Source organism: Heloderma suspectum, chromosome 10 (assembly GCF_057233095.1).
Source record: "Heloderma suspectum isolate Gila_16-S chromosome 10, 16-S_ref, whole genome shotgun sequence".
Taxonomy (NCBI): domain Eukaryota; kingdom Metazoa; phylum Chordata; class Lepidosauria; order Squamata; family Helodermatidae; genus Heloderma; species Heloderma suspectum.
The window spans coordinates 20,242,747-20,269,088 of record NC_139467.1 but is presented as its reverse complement, the minus strand read 5'-3'; the positions used below and the strand labels follow the sequence as shown (position 1 = coordinate 20,269,088).

Genomic DNA, 26,342 nt, shown 5'->3' with positions numbered 1-26,342 from the left:
CGCCCCAGGTAAGTCTCATCCCAGGGGGGATCTGCGGGGCGGGAAAGGGGTGGCAGGCCATTCCGCCACGGATTTCGGGGGGCCAAATGCCAGTGCATTTGGCCTCACTGAAATCCGTGGCAGAATTCTCCACCATCGCTATCTGTAGGTGTGGTGTAGTCAAAGGCAGAAAAGCCATCCTGCCTTCATCGCCAGGTTGTTGTATTGCAAGAATCCCGAGACACCAGAGACAGCTACTTAAATGCTTCTTTATTCTAGGCCCTCACTAGGCCTTTCTTAAAACTGAAACTCTAGCAAACAGTCTCCCTCTCCAATCCTCCTGACTCTTCCCTTTCACTTCCTCTTCCTCCCCACTTCTTTCCATGCTTAGACTACAACTCCCAACATGCAGCTCACTTACCACAATACTACACTAGGTCAAATCTGACCTCCCAAGGATCTGAGGTGGGAGGAGGTGAGAGAATCCCATTATGAGAGTGGATCTTGTCTCCATGGTTTTAATGGCCAGGGGCCTGACATACTTAATGCTCCCAGAATGCTGCAGCCAGACTGTTGCCTGGGACCAGGTACAGGGAACATGTCACTCCCTTGTTACAACAGTTTCATTGTCTACTAGGGATGGGTGAACTCACTGGGGTCCAGGTCGCACACCACTCACCGGACCCCTGCCAGCTGCCCACCTCTGTTTGCTGCACCATCCCGCTTCACTTCATCACGTAAATGGTCATTTTACACCTGTAATCGTGTGTTAATGGCCCCTTTACAGCCACCATTTGCTCAGATGGAAGTTTACGAAGAAGGATGAGCCACAATTTTTCTGCAAAAGGCAGCAAGGCAAGGAAGCGGACGACCGCACACTTGCCCCGCTTAGCACACGCCGAGCCAAGCTGGGCCAGCAGGGGGATATGCGGACTGGCATCCAGGGGGACGAGCCGGTGATTTCTCCCTGGGCTTTGAGCCCCAGCCGGAGGACCGCAACATCCCGACTGTCTACCAGTCTGTTTCTGGACATAATTCAATGTGCTGATTGTGAAACGTAAAGCCCTATCCGGCTTGGGACCAGGCAACCCGAAATATGGCCTTCTCTCATATGACCCTGCCCCAGGTTTTAAGAGAGAGGCCCTTTTTTCACTACTGCCACCTTCAGAGGAACATTTGGTTGTGATGTGAGACAAGGCCTTCCTGATGGCTGCACCCAGGGTGTCTACTGAGGGGCTTTAGGTTGGCTCACTCTCTGCTCTCCTTCTGCCAGCAGACAAAGACGTTTTATTCAGGCAGGCCTGTGGTGTGTGATCAGGTCTGTAGTCCAGATGGGATGTAATTAAGGCATGCTTGACTTAATTACATGCAAATCTAGGAATGGACACAGTTGGCACACAAGCCTCAGCTGTCTGTGCAAATGTACTCCTGACCGCTGTCGAAACATTGCCAAATGAGGGGTCCTTTTGCAAAAAGGTGAAAGGTTTCCCCGAAAGGAGCCTCTCTGTTTGGGCTCACCCCTAGGTACAACTCAAACACATTCAGAAAAATTGTCCAGCTAGATTATTTGGGTTGGGTTGGGATGGGATGGGCATGCACACTAGAGTTTAGATGTATTTACTCCCCCTGCCCTCCAATAACATCTAGAGACATAGAGGAACTTTTTTTTTTAAAGGCATCCTAAGAATTTCCCCAAAGGCAAAAGAAGGACAATGATTTACCAGGGACCAGAAAACAGGGGGTGTCCTTGGTATGAATTGGCACAGTAAGCAATGAATAACCACCACCACCCCAAAGGGGGGGGGAGCCAGAATGTCCTCCAAGCCAGCTTACTCACCACTCAGTAGCACCAAATTAGCCAAAAGGAACAGAATCCTCTTCATTGCCATGGCTGCAAAACAAGAAAAGGAAGAGAGATGAAGAAGCATCTCACAATTTTTTTTTTCTGCACCTGCAAGCAGAAAACTTTTGCCTTTCCTATCCTTGAAACAGATACTGCAGTTATGCAGAGATGGTAATTTTTCAGAGCTGGGGAACGGCCAGAGTTCTGGAGTAGGGTGCAAGCAGGAACTCCCAGGTTCAATCCCTGGCATCTCCGAGAAGGGCTAAGGAAGAGAGCTGTGTGAAACCTTGGAGACCTGCTGGTGTGGACAATGCTGAGCTCGATGGACCAATGATCTGACTCCAGCAGCTCCCCATCAGTGTTTATAAGGAGCATCATAAAGCTGCAGTGCGCAAGACAAGTTCATTGGTCAGTATCCGTCCTGTCCAGTCAGTTTCAACTACTCTGCAGGGGAGCGCTGCACACATGAAAAGGAAGCAAAGACGTTTCTCTCACATACATGCATGTGCACAAACACACACAGTAGTAACCTCCTGCTCCACCATTACATTTTGTTGAGATAGGATGTTTCCAGTGCTGGCTCACAGCTGATGCAATGGTAGCCATAAGAGGGAAGGAGGTCCCCGTTTCTCAACAGTAATACTCTTCTGTACTCATCATAGCCTATAAGTAGTCATTGGTTAGACCTTTCTGCTACAATTTTATTAATATTTAAAATGTATTTACGGCATTTATATACCACTCCACATCTAAACAGATTGTGGAGTGGTGAACAATAAAAGATACAATCACAAAAGATAAAAGAAATAAAACACTGTATTAAAACTGTTTTTTAAACAAACAAAAGGTAACACTCTACCAATAAAAACCATGGCTGGTCAATTGAAGAAGGCTTCTTGGGATAAAGATGTTTTCAGGTGGCACCAGAGACAACACAGTGTCAGCTCCTGACTGACCTCCAGAGGCAGGGAGTTCCATAGAAAGGCTCTTCTCCAGGAGGAGTCCAGTTGGGCCATAGGCGCATGCCCTCTGATGACCTCAGTGACTGGGCAGGTTGATAGGAGCAGTTGATCTGAACACTCAGCCAGCAGAATGCTTGGTGGCTTTTCTGGATGAGTCAGGTCAGGGAGAAGGTTGGGAGGTGAAGAACAACATTCCAGGTAGGGCAGGAGACTTTCAGGTCGAGGGAACTTACTTTTTGGCAAGGTGGCTGAGCCACCTATCTCAAGGAGCACCTCCAGCAATGCCAGACAGGCTGCTCAACAAGATCAGCCTCAGATGGCCTTCTCTCTGTCCCATCAGCCAGGACAGCTAGGCTGGGGAGGACAAGGGAGAGGGCCTTCTCTGTGGTGGCCCCCACTCTGGGGAACTCCACCATGCCCCCCCTTTAATGAGCTTCTGCCACACATTGAAAACTTGGTTGTTCAGGCAGGCATCTAGGGTGGGTTAGGGTATTTTTAGATGATGTTTTAATGTGTAATTTTACTGTTTCAAATTGTATTGTTGTACATCGCCCAGAGTGGCCAGGTGACTGGCCAGATGGGTGATTAAGACATTTAATAAATAATAATAATAATATTTTTTTTTTTTATGTTTTACTTGCTTCAACCAAGGGCAACGGGCAAGCCACTGCATTGAGCAGCTGGCTACCTGTCTGCCACTTTTAAGAATGGCACTGGAAATGTTAAAATCAACAGGACTTAGGATGTCATGCATTGCTACAGTCAGTCGCTAGATGACAGTGTGATAAAGGGCACGTTTAGCAGTAAAGTAGCCTTCCCCAACCTGGTGCCCTTCAAGATGTCATAGAATCATAGAATAGTAGGGTTGGAAGGGGCCTACAAGGCCATCGAGTCCAACCCCCCGCTCAATGCAGGAACCCAAGTCAGAGCATCCCTGACAAATGGCTGTCCAGCCTCGTCTTGAAGGCCTCCAGTGTGGGAGAGCCCACCACCTCCCCAGGTAATTGGTTCCATTGCCGTATTGCTCTGACACTCAGGAAGTTTTTCCTGATGTTCAGTCGGAATCTGGCTTCCTGTAACTTGAGCCCATTATTCCGTGTCCTGCACTCTGGGATGATCGAGAAGAGATCCTGGCCTTCTTCTCTGTGACAACCTTTCAAGTACTTGAAGAGTGCTATCATATCTCCCCTCAGTCTTCTCTTCTCAAGGCTAAACATGCCCAGTTCTTTCAGTCTCTCTTCATAGGGCTTTGTTTCCAGTCCCCTGATCATCTTTGTTGCCCTCCTTTGAACCCTCTCCAGTTTGTCTGCATCCTTCTTAAAGTGTGGTGCCCAGAACTGGACACAGTACTCCAGATGAGGCCTAACCAGTGCTGAGTAAAGGGGAACTAGTACTTCCCGGGATTTGGAAGCGATGCTTCTATGAATGCAGCCCAAAATAGCATTTGCCTTTTTTGCAGCCACATCACATTGTTGGCTCATATTCAGCTTGTGATCGACGACAATTCCAAGATCCTTCTCGCTCATAGTGTGGTTGAGCCACGTATCCCCCATCTTGTAACTGTGCATTTGGTTTCTTTTTCCTAGGTGCAGAACTTGGCATTTGTCCCTATTAAATGCCATTCTGTTGTTTTCTGCCCAGCACTCCAGTCTATCCAGATCACTTTGAATTTTGTTTCTGTCTTCCAAAGTATTAGCTATCCCTCCCAATTTTGTGTCATCTGCAAATTTGATCAGCATTCCCTGCACCTCCTCCTCCAAGTCATTAATAAAAATATTGAAGAGCACTGGGCCCAGGACTGAGCCCTGCGGTACCCCACTCGTTACCTCTCCCCAGCTTGAGAAGGTCCCATTGATAAGCACTCTTTGAGTCCGATTCTGTAGCCAACTGTGGATCCACCGGATCGTTGTTTCATCTAGCCCACTTCGAGCTAGTTTGCTCATCAGGATATCATGGGGCACTTTGTCGAAAGCTTTGCTGAAGTCGAGGTATATGATGTCTACAGCATTCCCACGGTCTACAAGGGAGGTGACTTGATCAAAAAATGAGATCAGATTTGTCTGGCAGGACTTGTTTTTGACAAATCCATGTTGGCTTCGAGTAATCACGGCATTGTTGTCAAGGTGCTTCCAGATGGATTGCTTTATGATCTGCTCCAGATGTGTTGGACTACAATTCCCAGGTGGCTGGGGGATTATGGGAGCAATGATGCAGCTAGGTAATTTTAGACTCTGGACCTAATAGTCTTAGGGTGGGTGGGTGGGGCAGCCTTTAGACAACGATTTGTGTTACTTCAGTTGTGAAATGCAGAGCTAACATTTTTCTTTACCCTAACCACCATTCCATGCATTACAACTGCTTATACATTCCTGATATGTTAGAACAGGGGCAGCCAATGTGGCACCAGCAGGCTCAAGTGCACACCTTTCATGGTGTCCACCAAGGCACCCTACCATTCCCACTGTTTATTTTTTGGTTTTTAAGTGACAACAACAAAACTATTCAGCAGCCCTGATTTAAACATGAATACTCTGAGCATATGCAGTTCTGCATTTTAAACTCAGTTAAATCATAGCACCGCCATTTTGGCTTCAAAGTCCAGCCCTAGCTGCATCACAGTATGTGAGTTGTGGTCCAACACACCAGCAAAGGCTGAGAAGAACACAACATACAGAAAAACAGAGCTAGGGAAAGTCAGCTGGGGATGTCTGTCAAAGAAGCATAGCTCATGTGAAGTGATTCCATTAGAGTGCAGTTTCTCTATGGTGACTCAGAAACATGAGTCCAAGTAATGGTGAAGCATAAGAACATAAGAAGAGCCCTGCTGGATCAGACCAAAGGTCCATCTAGTCCAGCATTCTCTTCACACCGTGGCCAACCAGTTGTTGACCAGGAACCCATAAGCAGGGCATGAGCGCAACAGGACCCTCCCAGAAAAATTTCTCAGAGGTTTTTCTGAGAAATGAATTTTTACTTGTCTGACTGAACATCAGGGAAAACTTCCTGACTGTTAGAGCAGTACGACAATGGAACCAATTACCTAGGGAGGTGGTGGGCTCTCCCACCACGGAGGCATTCAAGATGAGGCTGGACAGCCACCTGTAGGAGATGCTCTGACTTGGATTCCTGCATTGAGCAGGGATTGGATTCGATGGTCTTGTGGGCCCCTTCCAACCCTACTATTCTATGATTCTATGAGGCTGAACAGCCACCTGTCAGGGATGCTCTGACTTGGATTCCTGCACTGAGCAGGGGGTGGGCCCCTTCCAACCCTACTGTTCTGCGATTCTATGATTCTATGACTGCAGCACCTTTGGGGGGGTTTGTTTATGCTTTCCTTGAAATGGGGAAACATTGCGTTGATGGTTACCAGTGTCGCCCCAAGGAATGCAAAGCCCTGCAGCATCTCCTGTGCTGGAATCCAGAGCCTTGTTCCACAGATACTATAGCTCCACATTCACATCTACAGCAGGATTTGGGTCTTCATTTTAAAGACTTTGCCTGATTTTGGTTGCATCTTCTTGCATCTATTCTTAATTTATCATCTCCCATCCAAATGAGGGCCTCAGAACTACTTACAACCAAATCCTAAGACAATATTAAAACTAGGGATGGGCAAATGAGCAACGTTCAAAACTGCTAGGTTTCTAAGAACGTAAGAAGAGCCATGCTGGATCAGACCAAGGCTCCATCTAGTACAGCATTCTGTTCACACAGTGGCCAACCAGCTGTCGACCAGGAACCCACAAGCAGGGCATGTGCACAACAGCACCCTCCCACCCATGCTCCCCAGCAACTGGTGTACATAGGCTCACTGCCTCTGGTACTGGAGGTAGCACATAGCCATCAAGACTAGTAGCCATTGATAGCCTTTTCCTCCAGGAATTTGTCCAGCCCCCTTTTAAAGCCATCCAAGCTGGTGGCCATCACAACATCCTGTGGTAGCAAATTCCATAGTTTAACTATGTGCTGTGTGAAGAGGTACTTCCTTTTACCTGCCCTGAATCTCCCACCAGTCACCAAGTAGCATCTGCCACTGTCCTGTTAACACAGGGATGGGGAGCCTCTGGCCCATAAGCCATATCTGGCCCACCGGCTCTTTGGCAAGGCCCTGCCCCCCACTGGGTTTCCCCCGGCTCTTATATCTGATCAGATATAAGCAAAGGCAGGCCAACAGTCAGCTGGGGATGTTTGTCAAAGAAGCATTGTTCATGTTCAGCTTTTTCTCTAGAGCAAAGTTTCTCTACGGTGACTGCCCTCCACTTCAATCTGATGCTAATGATACATTTAGCCATGTTACTGGCACTCAAAACAGAAGTTCCCCTTTTATCATTAAAGGAAAGCTATGCTGCATCCCATAACTCAGATCTTTGCAAGCAGAGTACCAGGCATATTGCTACAAAGCTTGGCTTCTTGGCAAAATGGCTGACCCGGGACCAGAGTGGTGGTGGGGCAAAAATGCAGGCTAATTTAAGTTGCAAAGAGCTGAGATGTAGTACTAGCTGTTTTCCTTTGGTCTAGGAACTTCAGCTTAGCTGCCAGGATTACATTGTTTGAAAAGACCAAGTTTAAGGAGGATTTGATCAAAAGGAAGTCAGAGCTTGGAGATTACATTAAAAGCAAAGCAGAAATGAAAGGGATCAGACAAGAAGAGTTAGCTCATTTATTTCCCTCTACAGTGGATTATTACAGTATCCCCAAACATCCATTAAATTGAGGGGGTTTAGGGTCCCATCCCCCCCTCCAGGCCTTTGATGGGAAAAGGCTGGTAAACTAGATTGATCCTTGTTCAGTTCTAGCATGACCTGTGGTCAGCTTGGCTAAGTAGGAGAAGCTGAAGTAACACAAGGTACAATCCAAAGTTATCTCTTACCTTCAGTTCTTTAGTAGACCTGTCTTGGGCTGAGAAAGTAGAAGAAGGAGAATTCCACCCTCCCTCTGATTCCCAGCTGCTTTCCCCCCCTTTTATAGAGAAAGGGGGTCAACAACGCCTATTTCCAATGAATTTACAGGGAATTTCTTGTAAATTCCCCAAGGGCTGGGTTTATTGGCAGGGCAAATGCAAGAACCAAATGGCTTGATATATGAAGTCAGCAGATTACAACCCCTGGGTCTATGCTTTTAGCTCCTCAAGAAATGCAAGGGGCCAGCTGTGATCTTGCGATCTGTACAAGATGGCCCTGGAGAGTTGTCAACAGTATCTCTGCTAAGTCAGGAGGCAAATATATTTATATCTCCCCCAAGTTCCTGGGAACTCACTGAAACAGAGCCAACCTCTTACAAGAAAACAGTCCAGTGCATTTTTTTTTTTTTACACATAAATGTTGATCTTGTGTGTCATCTCATTGCTTCAAATTTAATGAGATTAAAAAACAAACAAACACACACACACCCCAAAATGTAAGAAAGAGTTTCTGGAAAGTGAAGATGGGTGCTATTCTCCCCAGACACACCTGGTGCATCTGTACTGTACTTCAATAGGTGAAGTACTATTTATCTGATGATTCAAAGATTAATCAATCTGAAAAGAAGAATCATGTGAGCCTATGCATGTTTATACAGAAAAAAAGTCTTATGACTCCCACCTTGGCTGACTGGGGAATGCTGGGAGTTGTAGGACTTTTTTCTGTATAAACATGTATAGGATTGTGCCCTAAGCCTGCAATCATACATCAGGGGAGAGGAACCTCCAGGCTGAAGGCCAAACTACACATTAACTTAGCTGTATAGTTCTGGCCTTGAGTGCAGGGTTCCTTTGCCCCCATTGCCTGTGCATGTGGGGTTGGGGAACTTTAACCCTTTGCCATACCCCATGCTGTGGTGCCAATCTGGATGAGGTGTGTGTAAAGCCTGCTCCCAAGAATGTTGGAATATGATCTGTGAAATGTGGGAGGGCTGCAGAATGGAGAAAAAAAGAGAGTGGGATGGACTGTTGGTGCTGAGCAGGTAGATGAGCTAAGAGGGGGGGAAAGATGGTTGGAGGAGAGGTAGAGGAGCCAAGGAGGGAAGATCACTGAGGGGAAAGGCAGCAGAGTGAAGTAGAGCCATTATTATTGTTGTTGTTGTTGCTATTATTATTTACATTTCTATACCGCTCCATAGCCAAAGCTCTCTGGGCAGTTTATAAAGATTAAAAACTATTTAAAATACATTATACAGAGTTTAAAACCATTTACGTAATATATATATATAAACAGACAGCACACACACAGGAATTCATCACACGAGGCTGAAATTCTGCATCCTTACCGGGCCTTTCTGCTTCTGGATTCTTTGCGGGATTAAGATTGGCTCCTTTACATGGGTGGACATGTGCTTTGAATCAAGGACTTCCTTTCTCAGGAAGTTCTATATGTTTCTATGTTTCATTTTACAGCCACTATATGGTGATGCAAGTATATACAATGCAGTCATTACACACAGCTGATAGATCAGATTAACGTCCCTTATAGCATTACTGATCTTTTAAAAAGTGGGATAAAGGTAATAAATCACAGAAGGGGCCCTGGAGGTTGACGGCGTTGTGTGAAGGACCCGCAAACTTCCATGAGCAACCAATGTTGATTACATGATGTTAGTCCTATATAGAGAAGATCACAGACGACATGTATCTAAAAACAATTTTAAACTACCAACCATATGACAAATCCAGGACCTGATTAAAAACTCATATGCTTCTGAAAGCCTGAGTGAAGGGAAAGGTCTTAACCTAGCACTGAAAAGATAGCAAGGTTGGCTTCAGGAAGGCTTTATTGGGGAGAACATTCCATAATTGGGGGGCCACCACTGAGAAGGCCCTTCCTGTGTTGCCACATTCCAAGCTTCCCTCAGAGGATGCACCCAGAGGAGGGACTGAGATGCATATTGTACAGCTAGGTTCATGTTGGAAGATGTGCTGAGGAGGAAGAAGCAGAGTGATAAAGAGGAAGAGCAACCTTTAGCCAATGACTCATGACTCAGCAACAGGAGTCCAAGTAACTGTGAAAGCATCTACCACTCTCCTATTGACACATGAATGGGGAACCTCCAGCCCATGGGCTATATCTGGCCCACCAGCTCTTTAATGCCCCCCCCCGGTTACCCCCAGCTCTTGTGACCAATCAGAGATTAGAGCAAAGATGGGCCATCACATAGGGTGAGGAGGGCTGACCACTTCTTGTGTTCCTGCTTCAAACTCCCAGCAAAACCGCCAGTATGATCTAAAGTGCTCTTTCTCGCTCTCCCTCTCGCTCTCCCTCTCCCTCTCCCTCTCTCTCTCAACTGCTGATGTTGTGGTTGTGGTCTGGTAAGGGAGTGACTGCTACAAAGTCTGTGTATTCTTTTGGAGTGGAATTGCGTCTGTGTAAATGGAGCAGATCTCTGGGCATGCTCCTTTCTCCTCCTCTGCTCTGGCTGTTTGCTCTAATCCTCTGGCATAGCAGGTATACCAGGCAGGGTGTCAGGTCCTTCTGCCTGAATGCCATCTATGGGCATACCCTCCCCCTCCCCCCAGCCACAGGGGACTGAAAAATTCTGTGCAGAAATGGGTGTCAAGGGGAATGCTATGGCTGGCTATGTTAGGTCCTTCCTTCCTTCCTTCCTTCCTTCCTTCCTTCCTTCCTTCCTTCCTTCTCTCTTTCAAGCAAATGATTGACTGACTGACCCCTTGCTATTTTTTAAAGAAGTTTTATTCTTTTGTTTTGTTTTTTACAAAATGGTTTGGTTTTTCTCTCTTTCTTCCATTTCCATTGTTCTCTCCTCACTCCTCTTTCTGCGTGCGTTTCTCCACCTTGCTTTGCTTCTGCTCTCTCATTGCTTTTATTGTTTCTGCTTTTTACAGTCTTTTTCTGAGACACTCCTACAGGTGCCTCTGCCAAATGATGTGAGGCAGGTGGGTACAGGAGAGAGGGCTTTTCAGTGGTGGAACCCCATTTGTGGAATGCTCCCCAGAGAGGATCACCTGGCACCTATGTTATGGTCTTTCTGGTTCTAAGTGAACAATTTTTATTCTCCCAGACATTTTAAGAACTCTGTTCAGAGCTTTTGGTGCTCTCTTCTGCTGCTAGTTACATTTTGCTCAGAGAACTTCAGTTATTGGGTGTTTTAAAAATACAGTTAAATAAATAAATAAATAAAGTTTCTGAGTGTGTTGCACCTATTCTATAATAATAAGCAGAAGCAGATCTTCCATTGTGCAATTAAATATTCTATTTTCATCATTTGATGAAAAATCTAAGTAATGATTCTAACTAATGCAGCCTTGCATGATGAAAGACGAAAGTACAACCACAAATTTTGGCTATTGAAGATTTCTCACACATTGCACTTGTGATCAGTGCGGTCTATTGTCGCCAAAACAAAATGCACCTCCATTCTGCTTCACTACAGTCTGTTGTGATCTGTGATGCAGATAGGCCCAGCACAGACAAGGGTGGGTGTACAAAAGCATTGTAAACTGCGGGGATTGAAGAGTTGCCTAGGAAACAAACAAACAAACAAAAAAGACAGGTTTACTTACAAATGGATCATATACAATGGGTTATGCTCTTAAAACTAAGGCAGCAGTCCTTTAATTCCCACTGAATTCAGTGGGATTCAGTTCTGAGTAAACAAAAATAGGATCAGGCTGCATGGATGCAATCAATAGAACTTGCTCTTGAGCAAACATAGTAAAGGGTGGACTATAACCCATGTCCCAACTATGTCTAGTAATGGCATTAAGCGTCAAAAGTTTCTGGCTTGGAAACTGAATTTGTGCCACTCATAATGCGTGACCAAGTTATGAATCAATCATCATTCCCCTCTCAAAGTTCTCTAATAGCTCAGAATTAGGACTGCCACCTTCTGAACAAGGCTGTAATTCTACTAAAAACTCTGGAACCACAAGAACTATATTTCCAGTGGTTAATGACATCCTTAGCTGTTGCTACAGACATTCCACAAGCATTGAGGACTTCCAGGAACCATGGGATATAAAGTTCCCATGGTGTCTGGAGTCCATAATGGAGATGTTGGGAGCCATGGATAGGGCTGAAGAATGTAGCAACAGAATGTAGGGTGGAATGGAAGACCTGTTGCCAGCCCTCTCTCAGCCCCCTCTACCATGTAAGTTGGAGAGATAGAAAGGGGGTTGGGAGCAGGAAGGCCTACAGGCTCCTTCATGTTCTCAATGAAATTCCAAACTGTGGAATGGGAATGGAAAATAGTTACAAGTTAGAATGTAATGTTTTCATTGAGCCCATTCCCAATCAAGCTGGAGTGGGTTGGGAAAAGACTTGCCCCTCACAGACCATACCTAGAAGGCTTCAATCACAGGATTGGCTGGCTGGATTGTTAAAACCCATACAAGAAATTCAGCCCACACTCCCCATCGCATCTTGGACCTTGTTGCCAGCCTCCTTAGGATTGTTCCTCTTTCAGCTGATGGACTCAACAGCTGCCTTTTGCCTTAACCCACTTTCAGCATAGCTCATTTCCTAGGGATGTCAGAGAATTCCACCACGGATCTCAGTGAGGCCGAATGCCAGTGCATTCGGCCCCCCGAACTCCATGGTGGAACACCCTGCCCCCCCGCCCCCCCCCCCGCGGATCCCCCCCGGGATGAGACTTACCTGGAGCGGACGTTCCGGGCGGCGGTGGCTGCGGTGGCTGGTCTTCCGACCGGCTGCCACCGCTGCCATTTGCAGTCCTGTCGGGGGGGTTGGGGTTTTTTTTACAAGACGTGATAGGCTACATAAAGATTTACGTAGCCTATCATGGCTGGGTAAAAAAAAACAAAAACAAACCGCGTACGCAAATGGTGGCGGCTACGGCTGCCGCCATTTGCATTCCTTATTTTTGGCCATCTTAGTCTACGTAATCAAAAAGGGACACAAATAGTGCCCACCACGCTATTTGTGTTCCCCTTTATTTTCGCCGTCATAGTCTACGTAAATATTTACATAGACTAAGACGGCCAAAAATGAGGAACGCAAATGGCGGCGGCCATAGCCACCACCATTTGCATACATTTTTTTTTGTTTTTTGTTTTACCCAGAGCCCTCCGCAGCCAGAAATCCAGCTGCGGACAGCTCTGGCCTGGGCCTGGCCGGCTGCTCCACGGAGCTGCTGTGGAGTACAGCCAGCCGTGGTGGATTCCGGGGGGGAAGGAATGGATCGCCTCCCTCCCCGTTGAGGATTCCGGGGGGAGGGATGGAATGCCTCCCCTCCCACCATCAACATAATCCGCGGAAAGGTAAGTGACTTTCATACATCCCTATCATCTCCTCTGTCTTTGGATTTCTTTATAGGGATGGCGGAGAATTCCGCCACGGATTTCAGTGAGGCCGAATGCACTGGCATTTGGCCCCCCAAAATCCGTGGCGGAATGGCCTGCCACCCCCCCACCCTGTGGATTGTCCCCGGGACAAAGCTTTCCTGGGGCGGATGTTCTGGACGGCAGCGGCTCCAGCAGTGGCTTCGGCAGCAGCTGGACTTTCGACCGGCTGCCGCGGCCGCCATTTGCATACTCGTCTTTGCCGTAATAGGCTATGTAAGTATTTACGTAGCCTATCATGGCAAGCCAAGAAAAAAAAAAAACGGCGTACACAAATGGCGGCTACGGCAGCCGCAATTTGTGTTTCCTATTTTTCACTGTTTTATCCTACATAAATATTTACGTAGGCAATTACGGTGAAAAAACAGGGAACCACAAATAGGGTAGTGGGCGCTATTTGCATTCTTTTTTTTCTCGCCGTTTTATCCTACGGGTTTTTTTACGACAAAAAAAAAAAGAAACGCAAGTAGCGCCCACTACGCTAGTTGTGGTTCCCTTTTTTTTTCGCCATAATTGCCTACGTAAATATTTACGTAGGATAAAACAGCAAAAAATAGGGAATGCAAATGGTGGCCACTGTAGCCGCCGCCATTTGCGTAAGCCTTTTATGGGGGGGGCATGCTGTGATAGGCTATGTAAATACTTATGCAGCCTATCACGGCAGCTTGGAAGGACGCAAATGGCGGCTGGAAGTCTGGCTGCAGACAGCCCTGGCCGGCTGCTCCGTGGAGCTACTGCAGCAGAGCTGGCCAGGCAGGATTCCGGGGGGAGGGACAGAGTGCCTCCCCCTCCCAGCGGATACCCTGACTGGAACCAGGTAAGGGATTCATACATCTCAGTCCATTGCTAGCTGTATGGCCTTCCTTCAGCCAACTTTCCTCTAGACCCAGTGCCTTTGCTGTCAAAAGCACAATGCAATACAGGTGGATGGGTAAGCATGGTTAGATAGGGAAGATGATGGCTGTGGCTTATTGTAGAATTATGTGTTTTTAATTTGAAATGGTATAGTCCAGTTTCAAGGAAACCTATGCCAGGGTTGCTCCAGAAGTCTTAGGTCTATGATGATTGTTCAGCAGCTAACAATGAGTGTAGCTGGGCCATCTGTTGTCCAGCCCATCCCTTGACCTCTCTCAACCCCCATCAGGGTCATGCCACTGCCCTTCTAAGATATGGAACTAATACTTTGCACTAATGCTTTGCATCACCCTTTTTGTACTTCAGCAGTATTAGCCTTCCCCAATTTGGTGCTCTCCAGAAGTTTTGGACATCAGTTCCCATCATCCCCAGCCAGCATGGCCAATCATCCAGGATAATGGGGGTAACAAAAAACGTCTGGAGAACACTAGGTTGGGGAAGGCTAATATTGCTGCACCTCAGCAAGGGTGATGCAAAGCATTAGTGCAACCATGCCATTAAATGCTGTCGTGCCACTGCTGGACTGAACAGTACCTCTGCACCAGAATAAACGTTCTTATGTCTGATGCTGCCTCCCTTCATCCTTACTTGGAAAGTCTTCCCAAGGAGCACAAGAAGGTTGCGTTCTCTGACGTGTTAATTCATTAATTTATTACATTTCTATCCCACCTTTTCTCCAGGAACCTGAAGGGAGTTAACATGGTCCTCCCTCGTAATTTTATTTTTTTAATTTTAATTCCCTCAAAAGAAACATCTGAGGTAGAGTAGGTTGAGCGTGGCCCATGGTGGCCCAGTGAGCTTTGTGGCTAAATGGGGATTTGAACCTGCTTCCCTCTAGCCCGAGTCCAGCCAACAGTCCTGGGCCAGATATGATGCTTCTGGGCATGTTCAGTAATATCATTTCCAGTAAAGGAGAGTCTGGCAAGACCTTTCCTCTGTCTAGCAAGCCCTCTTAAGCATGAGTTGCCCCTTCTGCTTTTCTGGAGTAAGGTGTTTTGCTGAGGAATTTGTGCACATTTGGTGCAGGGTTGTGAAAGAGGCATTTCTGAGTGACTCACAGACAAAAACAAATTTCTTGTATGTCTCTAGTGAAGATTGAGAGAGGAGCCGGTTCAGGGGAAAAATCAAGCTGCGGAAGAATGCCTGCCAAATTATAACACTCTAAAAAGAAATAATTTTAAAAAACCTGATTAATTGTAGAAGTTGTCTGGGATCCAGAACAAGATACCCAGATATTATTTGGGGTGCCTCCAGATGGAGGGCTCACCATTTAGAAGGCATTGTGCAGCTGTTCCCTTTTTTCCTAATGGATTTTCTGTGGTAAGAAAAAAAGATGGAAGAAGTGGTGGGGGAACAAAGGAGCACTGCGAATGGAAGGCTGCCATCCCCCGCCCCCATTCCCCCCCCCCCCGTAAATACAGTGAATGAGGCAGGGCAATGGCATGATAAAGGCCTGGCTTGGAATCACCCTTCCTCATTCCTTGCCTTTAAACTCGGAGCAGTGCTATCTGTAGTTAGTGCTTAGGGGTTGTGGGACTTGCTTCCTGCATCTAGAGAAAAATATTACTTGTATTTTTAAAGATCAGGCAAAGATAACCAAAACACAACCCCAACCGCAATGCGAGCGGAGATGGGTTAAAAAAGACTCAGATAACAAAGTTTGGGTTGAAAATTGGGCCACATTTATTGAAAATATCTGCAAAGGGGTACCTAGGATGGGCACCTGACTGTCAGCGACTAGCTGGCACTTCTTGGGTGAAAACACACCCAGCCTGAGGGGTGGCAGTGATCTCACCATCCCTCCGGACTGCCCCTTCTGGGGGAGGTAGACCTTCCCCTGTCACCCCCTCCCAGGGTCGCACAACACCTGGGTGAGTGAGGAGGGTTGGTCTCCCAGGCAACCCTTATCCCCCCACCGAGCCGCACAACCTGTTTGGGGGGGCTCAGTTGTCACCTGTCACCATAAGGTGCCTCTGCATGCATACCATCCCTAATCTCGTTCTGCTTTTGCCCGTCCTAGCTGCCGACCGGAATGTGACCTATGAGAGATTGGACGTGATTCGCCTACGGGATGCACCCTACCCCAATAACAGTGTGAATTAGGCAAAAAGACTCACAGTAGAAGGCCAACTAAACTGTGAATCAAAAATTCCTACATGGCTCCCAATAGGGCAACCGGTAATAAACCCACACTGCTTAAGGGGGGGTGGGAGGAAGCCGCGTGAGCGAGAGAGCTTAGGTTGAGAGGGGGGCAGAGCTTAAGGCAACTCTGCCAGCCCCTCCCTGCTTGGGGGTGCCACTGGGTGTGCCAATGACCAGCACTCATGTCATCTCTCCCCACCCGCCCGCAATATCCCCCCTCCCTTGCAGCCAGACAAACTGGTGCTGGGGTTAGGGCATTTAGAGCACCGACTGAGCAAATCCTTCCCACGGGAAAGTATAATAAACAATTAAATATCATCACAATGACAAATTATTATTATTATTATTATTATTATTATTATTATTTATTTATTTAATTTCTATACTGCCCAATAGCCGAAGCTCTCTGGGCGGTTCACAAAAATTAAAACCAAACAACACACAATAAAACAATTTAAAATATATAGAACATTAAAACCACAATATAACAATACAACCACAATAAAACCTAGCAGCAGTGCAGGAGTTTAAAATACAGATTTAAAACAGCAAAGATAAAAATTTAGAAAGCTAAAATGCTAAAATGCCTGGGAAAATAAAAAGGTCTTCCACCTGGTGCCAAAAGGAATAAAATGTAGGTGCCAGGCAAACCTCACTAGGGAGCTCATTCCAGAGCCAGGGTGCCACAGCAGAAAAAGCCCTCCTCCTAGTAGCCACCCGCCTCACTTCCTTTGGCAGGGGCTCACGGAGAAGGGCTGCGGAGGATGATCTTAAGGTCCAGGCAGGCACATATGGGAGGAGGAGATCCTTCAGGTAACCTGGCCCCAAGCCCTTAAGGGCTTTGAATGTTAACAAAGGCAAGGTGTGTGTGTGTGTGTGTGTGCACGCGTGCACATGCACGTGTGTGTACACGCATGTGTGTGTGTGAGAGAGAGAGACACAGAGACACAGAGACAGAGAAACAGAGCCAGAAAGAAGTGCTCTGCCAAATCCTGCCCCCTATTCTTGGGAACTTTTTCTCTCCCTGCAAAAGAGCCATTGTTTTCTCTGCCCCTTTTACAGGGAGGGGGAGAATTTCAAAGAACTTTCTCCTTGGGGAGTGGGACAAGGTTTCCACATACCTTTTTTAAATGTAGGCAATTCTTGAGCAGTCTTCTTTCTAATTTGTATTTTTTAAAAAAAAAATCCCTTGCACTTGCAGGAGCCCAGGATTCTTTTCCACCTCTCCCAGCCTCTTTCGCCAGAGTATTCATTTTGCCCCTACCCATCCCGTGTGGAATGCCCAAAACAGAAGAATCAAAATTTTTGACACCGCACTAAATGAAAGCACAAACTAAGATATAAACAAAGATGAAAACTTTGTACATCTGAAAAAAAAAAAGGAGAAAAGGAAGAAAATAGAGTATTGGTTGTTAGGAAACCATCAATAAGATGTCCAGCTTTGGAGGGCAGCAGTTATTTAAATTTATTAAAATAACTTTAAGGACTGATGTGGCTGCTATAGTTAAGACAATGAATAAAAACAGTTCTTCCATGAAAAATAGGTTGGGTCTTTCTAACCTTTATAAAATTGGAATGGTTTCACCAATCTTCTGAAATGTACATGTGCAAGAAAGAAGTGCTGATTTTACATACTTGGACTATTTCAGGTCAGTTGGTGAACTATTGAGGGAGAAAGAGCAGGGTGGGTGTGGGTGTTTGTTTTTTAAGCTCCCTCTGTCAAAAGTGAAACTCAGAAACATGGTGGCCACCAACATGTAGTCACTGGGGGGGGGGATTAAAGTAGTATCAGATAAAACATTGACAGTTTTGTTTTCTTCTAACACAGGAGTCGCTGGAAACCTATTCATGGATCTACTGCAGGGGTGTTGAACCTCAGGCCCATGGGAAAGAAGGCTGCTAAAGAGGGCCCAGGTCATAAATCTGCTATCCAATAAAGTTCTCACCTCAGTATAACTCCACATGGAAACAGCATGTTTTTATTACATAATGCGAGAATAATATATTCTGACGATATATTCTGGCAAGGTGGCTAGTGGCTCACCTGTGAGGTAACTGACGGGGCATCAATGTGAGTACAAACACAAGCGCAAATTGAGGCAAGGCGAGTGGTGAGCTGATTTTTGGAGGATCTTGGTCAGCTCAAACATCGCTCGTTCACCCTTCCCTAGAAACTACTCCGCTTCCACCTCTCATTGTTCTAACCAATGAAGGAAGTCACAACTATGGATACCCGAGAGAGTACCATCTCCCTTACCAACCTGCCCAGTCACTGAGGTCTAGGGATGGCATGGGAGTCCAAAAAGGGGATTGAGTCCGATGGAGTCCCCCCCATCATCCGGCCTCCCTGACGCCGTTTGCGAACCCTGGGGCACTGATGGACCCAGCCACTGAGCTCCCTGGAGCTCAGCGAGTGGCTGAGAGCATTGCAGCACCCCAGCGCTCTTGCCTTGGCCTCCTCAGAATGAGGCCAAGGCAAGCGCTCTGGGGGCTGGCCATGCCAGGACCTGTCCTGCCTCATATAATGATGCACTTATAGAGGCAAGAGAAAAGGGGGCATGTTGTCGGTGGGCAAAAATATGGTTGCAAACAATAGACATTGATCAAGAAGGGTAAATGTTTTCAGATGCTGTGTCTTGGCCACTTCTTAACAGAACTGTTTGAACTTAGCCAGATTATAGACCTCAACTAGAGTGATATAGTGGTCAGTCCTGAAATACAGGCGCCCAGCATGACAGTCCCCATAGCCACACCCCCAAGACAAGTCCAAAATACAGGCAGCTGTGTTGATCCATATCAACAAACCAGTTCTAACAATTTTCAAGTTCTTCCAGCAGCAGGTCTAATACTCTTAATTGCTCATTCAAGACCAACTCACCACACAATATTTTGCATTACAACAGGGATAACTCACACCAATATATTGTTGCTGGGAACATTAATCTCTCCCCCAGCTACTGTGAAAATTATGGCTCTGCTTAGATGGAACAGGATGCCTGAGTGGGGTGGCAGATGACGTCAACTTCCCCACTAATGTAATGAAAGATCCCAGCGTTTCAACCCTGCGAGCCCTGGATCCACTACACTGCTGCTCATCTACTAAGTTTTCAGCTAAGAGAAAAGGTGAGGAAGTGACAGAGGTATAAAATTGTGCATCGTTTTGAGAAAATGGATAGGGAGAGGTTTTTTCTCCCCTTCTCTCATAATTCTAGAACCTGGGGTCATCCAATGAAGTGGAATGGTACGACATTCAGGACAGACAAAAGAACTACTTTACACAGCACATAAACAAGCTGGAATTCACTTCTGTAAGATGTGGCAATGGCTGCGCCAGCTTGGACAAATTCAGAGGATAAGGCTCTCAATTTCTACCAGTCATGATGGCTATATCTATATACAACCTGAAGATGTTGTTATTTCGAGAGGCCTTCCTTCAGTGACCAGCTGCGATTTATTAAGTTCAGAATTTGTTTCTTTTAAAATGTTTAAATTGTTTTAATATGGTGTTTTATTCTTTTATCTTTGTTGTTCAACACTCCAAAATCTTTTGATGTGGAGTGGTACATAAATATTGTAAATAAACAAATAAATAAAAAACCTCAAGTATCGGGGGCACTATGCCTCATTATGCCAATTCCTGGGGAACATGAGCAGGAGGCACCTGATTGGCTACCGTGGGAATAAAATCTTGAATAGGCTTTGGTCTGATCCAGCAGAGCTCATAAGGTTCTAAAATATTCCATGCCAAAATATGGATATTCCGAACAAATTGCCTTCCTTTTACAATCACTGAGAACACAGAAGTCTTAAACTGCTGGAAAGCAATTCAACACCTCTGCAAACTATCCGAGGCCTACTGAACTTGTATAATATCATGAATAAGAAGGTCATCCCTGAGCTATGTTCAGCCCAAGCCATTTAGATACTTTTCAAATGAAATGTGCAGCAGTCTGTGTTTTGAGGATTGTCAGGGGCCTTTTGTTTTGTCATCCACCCATTGATGGATGAGGGTCTTTTTCTTTCCTAATTTGCACAAATGTGCAGTCACTCAAATTTGCATGTGCAAAAGATATGCAAAGTCTGCCCAGATGCGCAGTTTCCTGCCTTAGCCTATGGGGGAAATTCACATTTTTGGCCAGTTTTTTTTTAAATTTTGTATATTTCTCTATCATAAAATTTGCGCAAAATTTGGGAACATTAGAAAACCAGTCCGCAAGTCCATGCAATCCACCCGACAGGGGAAAAGCCAATTCGCTGTGGAATCTGCAGGTCAGATTCATGAAAAATTGAACTCACTTGGTTCTGTTGAGGATTTCTCCAACATCCCTAACCCCAGCTCCTGGGCAGGCTGCTGCATAGCTCACAATGACCTGGCAGATCACACTTTGTTGGCCTCTGAGTAGGGATGTACGAAAGTCACTTACCTTTTCGACGGGGTGATTCGTGGTGGTGGGGGGGGGGTGCTCTGCACCTCCCCCCAAAATCCTAACCCAGCCGGCTCCGCTCCGCAGCAACTCCATGGAGCCGCCGGCTGGGTGCATTTGCAGGCACCGTGTGGAGCCTGAGGATGCAAATGGCAGCGGCTATGGCGGCCGCCATTTGCGTTCCCTTTTTTGCCATGATAGGCTATGTAAATATTTACGTAGCCTATCACGGCAAAAAAACAGGAATGCAAATGGCGTCCCTGCGTTAGCCGTGATAGGCGACATAAGTATTTACATAGCCTATCACGGAAAAAATAGGGAAGCGAATGGCAGCCGCAGACGCGGCCGCCATTCGCAAAGCAGTGCTAACGGCACCAGATAAGTGTCCCATTTTGCACGCCTTTCGCGGGGTTGTGGGGTGGGGGGCTTCATTCCACCACAGATTTCAGGGGGCCAAATGTACTGGCATTCGGCCTCACCGAGATCTGTGGCGGAATTCTCTGACATCCCTACCTCTCAGTCAATTTTGCTGTGGCATGTTCTGAAAAGCCATTCTTGGCTAGGATGAGCTCGCGCTCCCTGCCAAGATGGAGTAAGTGTCCCTCAATAGCCAATTGGGCAGAGCACTCTCCCTTGTCCACCTCCATGCAGCCTGATATTGTTGGAAAGTCTGGTGTGACTTGCAGCAGAGTTGCCTTATATAGAGAAAATGTGGTGACACAGCATTTAGTATTGCAAGCAATCAATACAGGGTAGAGCCAGTTTAGATGTCCAAATCACCTTACTTTATTAGTGCTTTTATACACATCATCAGAGAAGTGTAGCTAACATTGTTTAACTCCAAGCACCCCCTACAGCTGGGTGTGTGAGTGTAAGCAAGTGAAGGCATGGGATATAGTTACTGTACTTGCTTCCTGTCTGGAAGGAACACATGGCATGTGTCGCAGAGGCAGAAGAAGAAGAAGGAAGAGGAAGGGGAGGGACCAGAAAAAAGGAAATGATTAAGCTACAGCACAACAAGGGGAATGAGCAAGACAAGCGGCTCTTGGTGCAACACCTTGTCTATCACCACATACTACCTGGAGGCATGTGGAGTTGCTCCTATTATCCAGCAGCTCTCTCCAGCATTTTCCAGCTCTGACCAAAGGCTGATGGACTTAGAGCCACTGTGCCATTTTTCATGGTCATCTCATCTTGTTTATTGCCATTGAATTTCCCACAGAGACCGGAAAGGGCACTGGCATAGGTGCTGGGCACAATCACAGTGACTTGGCTTTGCCAGTCAAAGATGACAGTGATGTCGAAGTCAGTCTGGATCACTGCCTCTTGCCCTCTGCTGTACATGGAGATTTTGTTGTTGTAAATGCTGTTTGGCAGGTTGGTCGGCAAGCCGTTCACCTGGGATCATTCAGAAAGGGAGAAATGGGAATTTCAGAAACACCTGTTCAGTGCATTATGGCCCCAGAACATCAAAGAAAACTGTTAATCACATCAATGTGAACATTTTCCAACCCATTTTTTTTCTGTTCTTGGTTACATTAGATGTTTAGTCACAATTATACATATACCTATGTAAAAAGTGTGGTTTTCTCTGAAAAGCAAAAGCAGGCATGCTTGGCCTCTCCTGTTTTGTTTCTCTTGCTCTGTTGAACCATCGACAGAAAAGTTTTCTATAACAGTCACAAAGTACTGACGTTTTATTTCTAAAAAATGACTTGCCAAAAAGATATTTGCATGACCACAGTTGGGATTGAAAGGATTTGTTTTCAAAAACGTGAAGAATGAACACATGGAGAAATCGCCCCACTTAAGTTTTCTCCTGGAAACTATGCACAAAGTGGAAAAAAGAGCTGTAACATCTTACTTATCAGAAAGGTCAGACTACAATAACATCTTACCTATAAAATAGTTTCTGTCCCTGTACTGAAGATCATCTGTTCTAGATGTCCATGAGTTCATGATCAATCAGGTCTATCTCAATCTCCTCAAAAGTCATTCCACCAACAAACTGTATCAGGGTAACATATAATAAACCTTCCCCACCCCCGCCGCCCAGCCCCAATGCCCATCCACTTACAAAGAACACTAAGAAAGTTCCTCTTTCACTGCAGGGAAGGGTTGATGGAACATCACAAGCTAACAGACCAATCAACTCCCCTCTCCTTCTTGTTTCAACATGCTGAGCTTTCAGTGGCAAATAAAAGACAGGCTTCAGATTTCTGAGTTCCCCACCATATGGTGGGTGTCCTACTGGTCACAAATAATGACTTGATACAGAAATGAAAGAAAGACATGATGAATGGAAAAACGATCAGCCCCTTAAAAGGGAAGACTATAAACTCACCATGACCTGTGTATGGTTTTTTCTACTCATCACAAGGGATGTCTCATACACATTGATCACTACGGTGGCCTCCATTTGTGTTCCTTTTTTTTTTTTTTTGCTGTGATAGGCTACATAAATATTTATGTAGCCTATCACGGCAAAATACAGGGATGCAAATGGCGACGGCTATGGCAGCCACCATTTGCGTCCCTGCAGGCTGCCCAGCAGCCGGATGTCTGGCTGCGGGCAGCCCCGGACAGCAGCTCTGCCTCTTACTGTTGCTTCTTGACCCTCGTACAGATTTCTCAGGAGACAGGTAACGTGGTCTGGTACTCCCATCACTTTAAGAATTTGCCACAGTTTGTTGTGATCCACACAATCAAAGGCTTTAGCGTAGTCAATGAAGCAGAAATAGACATTTTTCTGGAATTCTCTTGCTTTCTCCATGATCCGGCGAATGTTGGCGATTTGATCTCTAGTTCCTCTGCCTCTTCGAAACACAGCTTGTACTTCCGGTAGTTCTCAGTTTGCATACTGCTGAAGCCTAGCTTGTAGGATTTTGAGCATCACCTTGCTGGCATGTGAAATGAGCGCAATTGTGCGGTAGTTTGAACACTCTTTGGCGTTGCCCTTCTTTGGAATTGGAATGTAAACTGACCTTTTCCAGTCTTGCGGCCATTGTTGAGTGTTCCAAATTTGTTGGCATATTGAATGCAGCACTTTAACAGCATCATCTTTTAGGATTTTAAATAGCTCAGCTGGAATACTGTCATCTCCGCTAGCTTTGTTGTTACTAATGCTTCCTAAGGCCCACTTGACTTCACTCTCTAGGATGTCCGGCTCAAGTTCAGTGACCGCACTATCATGGCTATCAGGGACATTAAGATCTTTCCTGTATAGTTCTTCTGTGTATTCTTTCCACCTCTTCTTAATCTCCTCAGGTCCCTGCCTTCTTTGTCCTTTATCATGCCCGTCTTTGCACAAAACGTGCAAAGTCTGCTTTCTCCTGCAGCAGATAGTTGCAGGGCATCTTTCATCCCACAGTTTCTTCTGTATTAACTAGCACTGGTGGCCACAGATGGGGAAAGGTGTTTAGACTAGATGAGTCCTTGCTTGACTCAAGTTAAGTAAGACATGCCCTTAGTTAGCTTGGGACAGATGTAGTACTTGATCACTGTCCCAAGGCAGAATGTAAAGGAGTCACTTACCTTCAACCCAGTAGATGTGCCTTGGATCGACAAAGGAGAACGAGAGGGAAGAGGCAGTCTGCTCTCCCTCTCTTTTTGAAGCTGTTCCTTCCCCTTCTGTAGAGGAACAAAGTCAACACCAAACTTCCATGGAACCCCCCAAATCAGATCTAAAGGTCTGGTTTTATAGGCAGGGCAAAGGCAAGAGATGTGAAGCCAGGCCCTCCCTGGCTGGTTGGCTTGGACCATGGACTTTGGCAGATAGCCCTGAACATCCTATCTATGCTAGGCTACCTTGCAACTATTTTTTGGGTTTATTTCCAAAAGAATACTTTAGTGTTGAAATAGGCAGCTGTCCACCCCCTTTGCCCTAAAAACAGCCTCCCCGGTTTTTTTCATTTTCTTTTCTTTTTCTGAAACATTTTTACCTGAAATCCAATATATGTAGAATAGAATTGCATTCGATTCACATCCAGTTGAACTCACAGGGTCCTATGAATTACTTAACCCATCATCACTCGAGGGCAAATAAGCAGGGGGATTCTGGGCAATTTCTTGACACCTCTGGCCGTACACTGTCCGACAAACACATTGGGCTCTGTTTGGTAATGCATACATCACAGCTACCCTATAGGAAAATGTCATATGGAAATAGGAGAGCAACTTTTTTCTACGATTGTGTGTATTCTGCGAAGCGGTGAAGCTAGGGCTCAGCCTTGGGGCCAAATGCAAGCTGAGTCCATCGCAAGGATCTGTTGGGCCCCCAAAGGGCCAAATTTCCCCATGACGGACAACCGTAGGGATTGCTCATGCCTTCCCCAAGATGTTCTTTACAACCATGAGGGCTCTCCCCTTGTCTGTCCTTCCCACTTAATCTTGAGAATTTCCCACCCCATCAGATGCTACACTTGGACATCAAATGCACCTTTCGTCTTTTAATGATGTTTCAAGAGAGAATTCTTAAGGGTGGGCAAGCCAGAGCACTTCAGGAACACTGGGTAAAGTAGCCCTGGGTGGACCCCCTCCTCTGTTTGTAGGCCCCATTGGGCTTAGCTGGCCCTGGTGATGGGCAGCAAGATTCTGACTAGCAGCAGGCAGCAGGGGCTTGACCCTTTAATTTCCCATAATGCCCTAGAGCTATGTTGGGGGCACTATGGGACATTCAAAATGGCATCTAGACTCAGCCACTAGGTGCTGCTTGACATGAATTGAAAGGGCTGTACTAGGCAGGCAGCAGCCATGGACCCTGCCAAACCGCTGGGCACTGGTAACTGCCCAAGCATTCTAGATGCTGACACCAGCTCGGGGGATGGGTGTAGTTCCACGGTAGCTCAGTGGTAGAGCACCTGCCTTGCATGCAGAAGGTCCCAGGTTCAATCCCCGGCATCTCCAGGTAGGGCTCGGAAGGAATCCCTGGAGAGCCACTGCCAGTCAGAGTCGAGGCAGCTTTCTTCGTTCCTGTGTTCCTATGAGCACATATGTTCCTATGAAGGTCCACTCTAAGCCAACGCGAAGTGAACAAACAGTTTCTGATTTCATGGGCCTGTTGCAACATCAGAGTCTATGGCACTCCCTGGACAGAGATAGCCTAGCTGCAGTTATCCATGGTCTGGCAACCTTACGTTTGGATTATTGCAAGGCATTATGAGTGGGGCTGTCTTTGAAAATGGTCCAGAAACTTCAGCTGGTATAACATACGGTAGGTACGCTGCTAACTGAGACTTGCCAATGTGATCATATCATGCCAGTGCTTCTCCATCTGCACTGTGGCTGCCAGTCTATTTCCTGGCCCACTTGAAAGTGCACATAGTAGATCTGAGAGTTAATTCACACATGACACTGACGACGTCACGAAAAGGACCAGCAAACTTCTGTGTGAGTGAAAAATCTCAATAGCAGGATAAAACGTCCGTGTGAAGGAGCCCATCATCTTTGTGTTTTGCTTTTAGTGGCTCTCTGTGGCGCAGGCAGAAGTGCAGAACCAGACGCCTTTCGTGGATCGTGGTGCCTGCTGAGGTGTGTGTGTGTGCTTGTGTATGAGACAGCCTGTGGGTGATGAGCAAGGGTGAGAGAGGGTGAAATGGGTGGTGATCCAGAGTGTGAGAGCAAAAGAGATGGGGGAATGTGGTGTGCTGGCAGATGGGGGTGGGGGAGAGTCTGCCATCTGTGAAAGAGGTTTCTGTTGGTACAGAAAAAAATGGATGTTCAAGGAATTTTGTCTTGGGGCTCAGGCCCCACCTCTGCATTCCACTCAGTGTTTGGGGCAGGTG

At 46.3% G+C, this 26,342-nt stretch overlaps 1 protein-coding gene across 3 annotated transcripts in view; it reads right to left on the bottom strand.

Annotated features, from left to right (window-relative positions):
• The window catches only part of LOC146337916 (fish-egg lectin-like), a 37,257-nt gene extending 13,024 nt beyond the window's left edge, over positions 1-24,233 (bottom strand). For 2 of the 3 annotated variants that reach the window (XR_014785122.1, XM_084815453.1), the window contains exons 1-2: positions 7,658-7,724; positions 1,817-1,870 (exon numbers count right to left, since the gene is read on the bottom strand). Coding sequence is in view for 2 of the 3 variants with exons in the window: in XM_084815453.1 (XP_084671579.1) it covers positions 1,817-1,868 (52 nt within the window). In the remaining variant the exon portion in view is untranslated. Of the gene's footprint in view, positions 1-1,816; positions 1,871-7,657; positions 7,725-11,130; positions 11,240-21,638; positions 21,958-24,093 lie in introns of those variants that run through there. The other variant, XM_084815452.1, reaches the window with a different exon arrangement.
• Between the last annotated feature and the right edge of the window lie 2,109 nt (positions 24,234-26,342).